This window comes from Corylus avellana, chromosome ca3 (assembly GCF_901000735.1).
Source record: "Corylus avellana chromosome ca3, CavTom2PMs-1.0".
Classification (NCBI taxonomy): domain Eukaryota; kingdom Viridiplantae; phylum Streptophyta; class Magnoliopsida; order Fagales; family Betulaceae; genus Corylus; species Corylus avellana.
In genome coordinates this window covers 31,401,535-31,411,807 of record NC_081543.1, presented here as the reverse complement: position 1 = coordinate 31,411,807, position 10,273 = coordinate 31,401,535, and the positions used below count along the sequence as shown (strand labels likewise).

At 38.7% G+C, this 10,273-nt stretch overlaps 1 protein-coding gene across 1 annotated transcript; it reads right to left on the bottom strand.

The window, feature by feature from the left end:
• Window positions 1-1,290: 1,290 nt before the first annotated feature.
• On the bottom strand, window positions 1,291-9,275 carry LOC132176338 (uncharacterized). The gene is made up of 8 exons (XM_059588516.1): window positions 8,005-9,275; window positions 7,439-7,800; window positions 4,147-5,316; window positions 3,896-4,054; window positions 3,399-3,747; window positions 3,168-3,238; window positions 2,951-3,073; window positions 1,291-2,127 (listed from the first exon to the last, which is right to left on the bottom strand). The coding sequence occupies exons 1-8, from the start codon at window positions 8,936-8,938 to the stop codon at window positions 1,774-1,776; spliced, it is 3,522 nt and encodes a 1,173-aa protein (XP_059444499.1). The 5' UTR covers window positions 8,939-9,275; the 3' UTR covers window positions 1,291-1,773.
• Between the last annotated feature and the right edge of the window lie 998 nt (window positions 9,276-10,273).

Sequence of the window (10,273 nt, the reverse complement as noted above, 5' to 3'; positions counted from 1 at the left end):
AGCATTGTATCAAGAATAAAAGAATGTCAGTAGTCCCAAGAGGTAACTCAATCGGCTGGGACCACACTTAATGAAGCAGAGGTTACTAATTCGATTCTTCTTCCCTCCTCTTGTGCGGACATGTACAAAAAAAAATGTTAATAGTCTAGGTGGCAAGAACTAAGATATAGTAAATGTAACTTATTTTTAATGCTTGTACACTTGTCATTCTTGGTTAAACTAGCTCCGATGAACCTAAAAAGCTTTACCTTCTTAAATCGGCTAACTAGTTGAAAAGACCCAATTCTTAGAGGCTTATTATATGGTACACCATGTTATATATACAAATAAAAAAGGGACAAGAAAAGCAATGAATTTATTTATTTATTATTATTATTATCATTTTGCAGAAAAGCAATGGATCTAGTTTGCTTTTCTCGTCAACTACACATGGGATGTTATACTATTAAGAACCTTTTGTTGGGGAAAGTATATTCTTTCCTTTCCTTGTTCTTAAGAAAACACATAAAATTAGCCCAAAAGGTGAGAATCAAGATATATATATATATATATATATATATATATATATATATATATGGCAACACAGAAGAAAATCAGAAATAGTTCCACTGCGATGACACGACGCCACTTCCCCAACCCCACCATACCCAACTCGGGTTGAAGGCCATAGCTTAGTTAAACTAACTTGGCCTATAAGGTGAACAACTGAGCTTTTTTTTAATTCGTATTTTTTAAAAATATGTGCAAGAATTACATATTCTAAAAATAAATATTAATTTAATATGCATTTGGCGAAGTTATTAATTAAAGACGGTGAAAACAACCACCGTAGTGTGGTAACTGAGTGCTCAGGCAGGGGTAGAAAATGAGCAAAGAAACACCAAACACAGCTGTGCAAACCCACCACTGGGGTAATGCAATATTACGTAACCAACAAGAAAAGAAAAAGAAGAGAAAAGAAAATCCAGGCTGCTCACACCACAAAGAAGTTGATCGATCACTTGACGACTTGACGTAACTAACAAGAAAAGAAATTTCATGACCAGCCAGAGCCAGTCAGAGCCATGTAAAAGTAAGATAAACTAAAGCTTGCGAATTGCGATTGGCAGATTCCCCATAAATAAAGACGGAAACTACTTTTTGTGCTTCCAAGAATAATTTCTACTTCTAAATTGTTTGTTGAAGAAAAACAAAAGGGTTAACAAACAGTGCTTCGAGCTTAGCTTAACAAACAAGAAAAGAAAAAAAAAAAAAGAAAAAAGAAAAAGAGTTTTTCACCAACACAATAGCTGATAGATACCATACTGCTTTTCTAAATTTCAGAAAATCTACTAAAAACAAAAATGCTTCTAGGATATGGGTCACAGAATACAAGTCATATGTACATAAATATACATTAATCACATCAAATTTGGCACCAAGTATCTACCCAGCACTTTGCCCTTGCCCTTGCCCAGCAACACTAACACTGGCCACAAAAGTCATCAACTACAACAGGGTGGAAGAGCGCTCTGACTGAGATATCATCATAGGTCTCTACATGGACCTCCATCATCCTTTTGAGGCCATAAGACAATGGTGGCTCAATATAGCCAGCTCTGTCACTACAAATTTACATTGACGATGCTGGACTGCTCTCGCCGACAGGTTGTCTGGCCATCCAACACAGTCGTCGCCACTTCAAGAACCACCCTTGAAATCAGCAGAAAGACCAAACGTTAAACAATCTAGAATTTTTTTTTTTTTTTTTTTTAAATGTTTAGTAATCTAGAATTACAAGGTCCCTGTATCATCTAAACTAGCAGAGGCCTCACTCCCTGCAGGACATGCCCCACCTCCCTGAATCTCATCCTCGCTGAACATACTCTCCTCGCTAGAATCAGAAAATGGTCCAACATCATCATCAGTGAGCAAATCAGCCTTCCTTGACTTTCTCACATCCTTTATTCCCCTCCCTTGGAGAGACAATCGCCTGCGTTTTCGTGCTTTTCGCTTGCCCTTGGGAAACTCTTCTCTTTGTGAGTCAAGGCTCTTACCTTCTACCTCCTTCGTAGATCTGCTTTTGCCATATTCATTATCCTCTGATTCATCAGCATCTGACTTACGCCTTTTCCTGCTTGAATTTGTCTAGTACAAAATAGAGTACACTCAAATTTAGAGAAATGATACTGAGTGCAGATAAATTCAGGCAATAAAATCATCAAGAAGCCAAGCAGCAAAGCAGAAGAGTTTTGACAGAGTGCAAGTCTACTGAATTATACTTTCATATATAAGGTATTAGGAATCAAAACTACTTAACTATAGTCCAGACAAACTTTTAAACTACTTCGAACCTGCTTACATCAAAATTTCCACACTTAACTCCCTGATTTTACCCACTCCATTGTCTCTCCCAACACTTCTTGAGACTCTTAAAATTATCATCATTATTACCAAGCTAAGCCAGCCTTAGAAGAGCATAAATCCTGACCTAACCACAAAGGCCACATGGGAAGCTCGGTTTTTACCACCTACACTACAAGGTATCACTAAAATAGTTGCAGCCATGTTGTAATTTTCAGGGGAATAAAATTTCTTGCAAATAGATGACATGCAAAGCTAACAACTAATGGACATTCAGGATCCAAATTTGCTCATTAGTTTCAGTCACTACCATTAAAGCACTGGTGAAAGCCAATTAGGCCATTTTACAACAAGTTTCATCATTTACTAAAAGTTTGGGTTACAATTTTCCCATTAAACTAGTGGTTTCAACAGTGGCATTGATGACAGATTTTAATTAAGCACTCCACACACACAGGATATTAAATACTGTTGAAAGAATTCTCCATGCATACCCTAGCTAGGTGTTTCTCTTGTATACTCCATGTGTACCTGAGTAGCACTTTTAGCTTTTTGTTTTTAATGATATTTTAATTACTTATTAAAAAAAAAAAATTTCCATGCATACCTTGGGACCACGATCAACCAACTGAGCCCATTCATGACGGTTCCTCAGGCAATCAAGAACAGCCTGAGAATGACTTGAATATGCATAACGCTCTCCATTATGCTTCCTCAAGTTATGCCAGTGCTGTGGAGGAAGAATGGGAATTAATTTTCTTCTAAATTGACAAAGGCAAACTAACAAATACATAGAAAATTAGCCAGCAATAGAAGTGACATACCGGCAGGACAGCATTACAGAGTTCCTCATAAGTCATGCGCCTGCCTTTGCTCATAATCTCATTGATCAAGCCTACATATAGATATAAAGGATGAGAGAACAACGAAAAGAAAACTGCACAAAAATAAAAAAGAAATAGGAGAAGATGCTTTTCATTTTATATTGATCCTATTGAAATAGAGATTTCCAAAACACTTGATGAAAATATAATACCCCCCCAACAGGCAGCTACCTGGTAAAGTGCGATGAACAGGACCCCCAACTGCCCCTGTATCATCATCAGAGGTATTCCTAGGTGAATTGCGAATAGAAGACAAATTGCGTTCATTAGCCTCAGTGGAGGAAGATGGGCCACTGTTTGTAGTTGTGGAGGCGGAAGGGATATTCTTCTTAACAGAAAGCAACCCTGTTGGGGATCCATTCTCCTCCTTCTTGGTAGAAGCATCCGCCTTATGCACTACGTCTTGTCTCCTCCGATCAGGAGAAGATGGCACTCTGTCCATCTTTTTAGCTTCATCATCAATCTCTCGAGAACTCCGGAATCCATCTTTGGATGTATCCTTGTATTTTCTTCTAGAAACCTATAAAATGTATCAATAATAAGATCAATTACCAGAGCCACCCTCACGTTAACTATTCATGTTGACAAAGACTTCAACTACGTAGAAAGAAGAGAGTGCTTTATATTTTTCATTAAATTTCGAAGTTCAAAAACACCACACATCTTACCGAACTGTGGTCCTTTCCTCCAGAACTAGATGAACGCTTTATTAGCATGCTTGTCACACCTGGAGAAGCCAACTGAGGTAAGCTACCTGCATTGCGCATGCGTGGCACACGAGGTACTCTAGGAGAACTGTTGAGTTCTTGATGCAGAAGTAAAGCAAGCTGCCAAAAACCAAAAGGAAAATAAGATAAATACAGATGGATCAAACACAAAATCCAGTGAAATCTCTAATATGAGAAACATCTGCTCACACCTCTTCATCGCTAAGGATCGCAGGAGAATTTGAAGCTGGAGGATGCCCAGAAGGTCCATGGCTCTGATTCATCTTAGATGATGGCGGAAAATTTGCATGGTTAAACTTTTCAACTCTTTGAAATTGACCTGAAGCTGGAATCTTATTTTGTGCATGTAAAGACTTCTGATGGTGCAGTGATCCAGCAGACTCACCGGAGCCAGTACTAGGAACAATATTCTGTGCTGAAGTGGATTTAGAAGATGAGTGGAGGACAGAATCTTTAGAATCTGATACAGTTCGCTTTGGAACAGAATCATGTGAAATCCTGCTCGAGTGTGATGCTTTCAAAGCAGAATTTTCAGAAGATTTCGGACGCTCTTTTACGGTATTCCGAGGCAAGTCATCCTTTTCTTCAACCTTGACCACATCACTGGAAGCACGATCTTTCTTATTTCTAACATTGCAGTCAGATGTTGCTCGTTGCATAGTGATAGGGTTTGGATTCTGAGTATCTGCAGGTTTAAAGTCGTCACTAGTGGATGATTTGGACGGCACAATGGTGGATGAAGTGGAAGAAGATTTTCCAATAGATACTACCATATTATGTTGGCTGGGTTGTGCTGAAGAGTTTAAGATAGTTACATCAGATCTTGAACACTCTTCAGCAAATCCCAACACATGTTTGGCTTCGGAAGGAATCTTTTTAACTGCCACAGAACATTCTGAGTCCTCCAATCGTTTAAGCTGACAAGGACCACCAGATAATTCATCACATTTATCTATATGGTAATCACTGACCGCTTCTGAACTTCTTTCAGCATCTTGTTTATGGTCACTCGATTGCGCATCTTGGATATGGTCACTGGATTGTGAACAGCTTAAAGGTGCATCATTCACTTTAGAATTTTCAGACATTTGATCAGAAGATATTCCTGTATCTTTTGCATCACCTAGAGGAGAAGACTGAGTATTCAAGATCCCCCTAGAATTCGTATCATCTTCTTCAGTTTTTACTTTAACGCTTGGTTGTACAGAGGTCAGTGACATGTCACCATTAAAGTCATGAAGAATCTGATTGTCCTTAACTTCTGGTGCAGTACTAGCCAGATCTGCAATGGGAGGCTTCACAACAGGTCTAGCAGAACCTTCTGCACTATTTTCTAAGTTATCATTTTCCTCGCTAGCTCCCTATTTTAAGAAACAAAAGTATCACTCAAATTGAAGTCTAGAAGCATATAATATGAGCATACACATGTGCACACACAAACAAACACGTACACGCAAACACAGCACATGTACCCACACACACGCTGATAGACACTAACACACTAACAAACCAATCCTATCTGTGATACATGACCCCGCAACTTGTCCCAAGGTACCTGGGTCAACACAACAGTGGCTGCTTCCAACCCAAAAATAATATTTTTGGGGAAGACAAAAAATTTTATCACAAAGTACCACATCATGCCACGCTAAGCAACCAGCTATAGACACCTTTGATAGAAAGTTAGCAAAGAACATAAAACTTTCATTGCTGAACTGGCTATACATAACTGCCAAGTCTACTGCCATGGGAAAACTTTTTCTATTTTACCTATTTTTCTAAGTACAAGAAACAGGGCTTCATTAAATGATTCCTGTAAAAAGCATCAGCAATTGAATCTAAAAACTACAACTCTAGACTACTCACTTTTAAAAAAAAAGGTTAAAAGTTGTTTCTGCACTAGAGTTGCTACATCCACTAAATCACGAGATACATAATAAAATTTAGTTAAGCAAAACATGTAACAGGTGTGATTAGAAGTATACTACCAATTACTTAAAACAGGATATGGCAGGTCCACATACCAGTATCCAATATTTGGATCCTTTTTAGGTAAATCCCATATCCTAAGATTTGAATAGTGGAAAAATCAGACACCCAAAAAAAAAAAATACAGCACTCAACACCAAACATGAGTCAATGTGACATAGATCTCTATTCTTTTTTTGATAAGCATAGATCTCTATTCTAAGAGATACCATCCCAAAAGAATAGGTTGTCTAAAAGCATATAAAGCATACTCACAAAGGCATACATGAACACAGATAACATGTGTGTGTGTGTGTTGTATTCACCCATTTCTAAGGAAAAAAATAATCACCAGAATCAATTAATTGCTTATGAGGCTTCCACGATACACTTTTCACTACAATAACAAAACTACAACATGTGTGTTGTATTCAGAACCCATTTCTAAGGAAAAAAATAATCACCAGAATCAATCAATTGCTTATGAGGCTTCCACGATACACTTTTCACTACAATAACAAAAATACAACTTTTAAGAATGACAGCTAATGAAGATGCAATCAGGCCTGTCAGCCAGCTTGAACAATGCCAAAACCTCTGGTCTCAATGTACACAGCCTTGTATTAGTTATAACTAGCTTAGAGAGTTAAAAATTTTGGTTTTAACATTAACAGGGTTGGGCTTCATTCGACTACAGTTTTAAGCCTACATTGCGGTTGAACATTTGTCACTTATGAATGGGGTCCTATTCTTTTTTTTTTCCCCTCCTTTTTTTTGGGTCAGTATTTAATGGCAGTCTAATAGGTATGGTCCAAATCCACTTGGTTTCCTTGCTTTGCAGGTGTTACCTAATATAAGCGACATATTAATACATTCAAAGTCACAAAGTAATGATTAAAACTAAGTACTACCAATAGCGCATGCACACATTCCCACTTGCCTGTGACTAACCTCCCCTCAAAACACATCGCATAAACACCCTAGATTTGATCTCCCATGTCATCCTCACTCCACCTCTAAATTATCCATCTTCTTTGACTTTCTTTAACTTCACAGCATAAATGATGCTTTAATTACATAAACTTTCATAAACTAGTCATCAACTCAACTTTCAAAACTCTTCCAGACCATTATCATCCAGCTCCCTTTAAATTCCAAACCCTTGCTATTAAAGGATGTTGGCTGTCAAACCTAATTTAAACCCAGTATCAGGAAACCTTTAATGTAAAAGTTCTATTTTGCAGAGTTTACAGCCTTGCTTCTAACACACTCTGGACAGTCAGATTCTGGGTGATTACCTCATGTAGGTAACCGGGAATGGCAGTGGTACCTGCACCATTGGCGATAGGCCAATAATGGTTTAGCAGTAGGGGCAGTGGAGTATAGCAATATAAAGCTAATTTCAAGACTACCTTGCTTTGCAATATTACAGACAAAGTACTCGAAATTACCCTAAGTACAAGATGGAAATTTACTTTTTACTACACTATATGAGTGAGCAGCAATGAACCATACCTCTTCTTTTACAGGAACACCACCAGCATCAATATTTTCTAACGATGATGCAACACCAACAACAGTTCCTGGAGAACTCTCAACCGCTGTAGGTACTTGATGGCCATCTTTTTCTTCCTTGAGAACAGCTCCAGAAGAAAGCACACACCTAGGCAAGTCAGAAGGTAAGGTTTCTGAAGAGTGCTTAGTAGCAGGTAAGTTGTTTTTAAGCTCTTCAACATTATTGTCTACTGCAAGATAACCATCTGGTACGTGCTCTGGAACCACAGCATCCTTCAAACTCTTGTTCTTAATACTTTTAATGTCATCTTTGATAAACTTCGGACCTCTGTCTTCATAAAATTCACTGGTGGGTGTAAACGCTAGTAATAGAAATGAAAACAAAAAATTGAAGTCAACAAGCGCATGTCAACCGCTGCAAGATGTGGTGCACCATCAAAAGTTTTGCAATTAATGTAAAGCTAGAAAATAATTGATAACACTGGTTTGTACTATAAAATATACATTATGCATACACACACAAATATATACACACTCCAAAAGCATTGCAGGGTACACCAAATCACCTGTTTTAGAAGAATGTGAACCTCTCTTCCTTGCATCTGCCTCTTTCTCAGCAGCTCTAGCCTTCTTCTTCCCACTCCGATCTTTGGATGTCCCCCAATCTTCTTTCTTGCGCTTGGTCGATTGTACTACAAAAGGTCGAAGTAAGCTCCTCTCCTTTTTCACACCACCATTCTGCACGCGTCTAGCATCTAATTCCTCACTATCCCACGTCTTCATCTCCTTCAAAGGCGCCACCTTCCTATCACACCCACCTTCTTCCTCGCTCCTTCCTCTCATTCCGACCAAAGCTGCCACAGGGGCAGCAAAAACCCTCTCCTTCGACAAGGAGAACAAAACGCCGGCACCCTTATCAACCTGGTTCTCATTCTCCTCTTCAATCCTAGAATCTCCCTCTTTCTTCTCATCCCAACAAGGGAACTCCCTATACTGAAAATTAAACTTCTTGGGCACGTACCCAGTGCACTTCCACAGCTCCGGCGTACACACTGACGGCAACCCGCCAAACAAACCCGGATCACCACCCGGAATCCCCTGCACATGCACCCTCTCCTCCATCGGGATATCGGTCCAAAGCCTGAACGGCCGCCTCGGTGCTGGCGCTGGTGCTGGAGCCGGCAGCCCATTGGACCCATACCCACCACTCTCCATTCTCACCGTCTTGGTGGGAAGCTCCACCAACAACTGCGCAACCTCAGTCTCCTCACTATCATTCCTATTACTACCATTCTTTCCCTTACACTTATCACACACAAAGATATCGTCTCCCTTGACGTAACGCGAGCACCGCGTGTGCACCCACACGCCGCACTCGTCGCAATTGACCATCTCCTCACCGTCGTCGAAGTTCACACCGCACAAGCAGTCCACGGTCCACGATTCATCAACCCAGTCGTCTGGTGGGTCGGTGCTCTGGTACCTGTGCGACCGCCCCATAACAGCTAAAACCCCACTAACCCTAATGCCCCTCCAATTTGCACAACAATTCAAAGTCCTAAACGGATAAACCTATCCCCAAATTTGAATTCCTCTATTCTCGCCCAAAATTAAGTAAAATGAGTCATATTAGATATAGAATACGCGTGAGTACCTGATGGAACCCCGAGATTTCTCGTTGATGTGTTGTAGATTGCTATGAATACCGATTGAGAGATACAGAGAGAGACTTCGGCCAATTCCGGTTTCTATCCACACGAGACGGCTTTCTCGCGCACAGATCGGCGGAACCGAAAGAGAGTTTGGGGAAACTCGGATTGTGGGCTTGTTTTGGCGTCCGTCTCGGTTTGACTCACTGTGTATTTAGGCTCGGCTTGGACCAGCCGGCCCACCTTGCGTTAAGGCCTCTTACGCTAAATAAATGAGACTGTCCGGTGTCAGGTACTACCGATAGTAATACATTCCGTGTTAAACAAAAATTAAAAAAAAAATCTTTTAATAAAAATACTAGTTAACCATGCATTATATATATGTATATATTTTTATTTAATAAGAATCAATACAAGGATTAACTATGAGTGCTGGTCACGCTTGTTGAATGAATATAAGATATATATTATAGTATTGAACATTGTTTTTTTAAGAGTATACAATATGTCGTTTTTGAACACTTATTATACGACCAAAGACATGTCATTTTTCTCCTCCATAGGAACCACCGGAAGATCGCACCGCCGCCACTAAAGCTTTTTTTCCCTTAAAAAATACCTAGAAACAACCTAACAACCAAAAGTACTATTTTAATGGCACAATATTTGATGGAATGAGTAATGCTATAAGGAATGCTAGTTTTTTCTTAGTCGTCCCAAATATTATGAGGCTTTTAAAATTACTAATAAATTAAAATTTAATAGTAATCATCTTAAATTTAATTGTGATTTTAAAAGTTATATCACATTTAAGAAGACTTAATCATCCTTTTAGCATTATAGTTTATGCTATTATATATAATATTAAATATTAGATAGACATATACGGCATTCTCATAATGGTTTATATCATCGTGATTCAAATATTATTACCATCATTTATATTTGACTACTTTTTTTTTTTTTTTTTTTTTTTTACATGTCCGCACAATGAAAGAGAAATGAGAGATAAATATTTGAACTAATGACCTCCTACTTCATGAAACGTAGTCTCTAGCCCATTAAATTATCCCTTGGAGGCGTTTTATACCCGACTTGATAACATTAGATCTAGTAGTTATACACACCTTAAGAATTTTAGATGATTATGGAGGTTGTATATTTATATTTTAATAATTCTACAAGA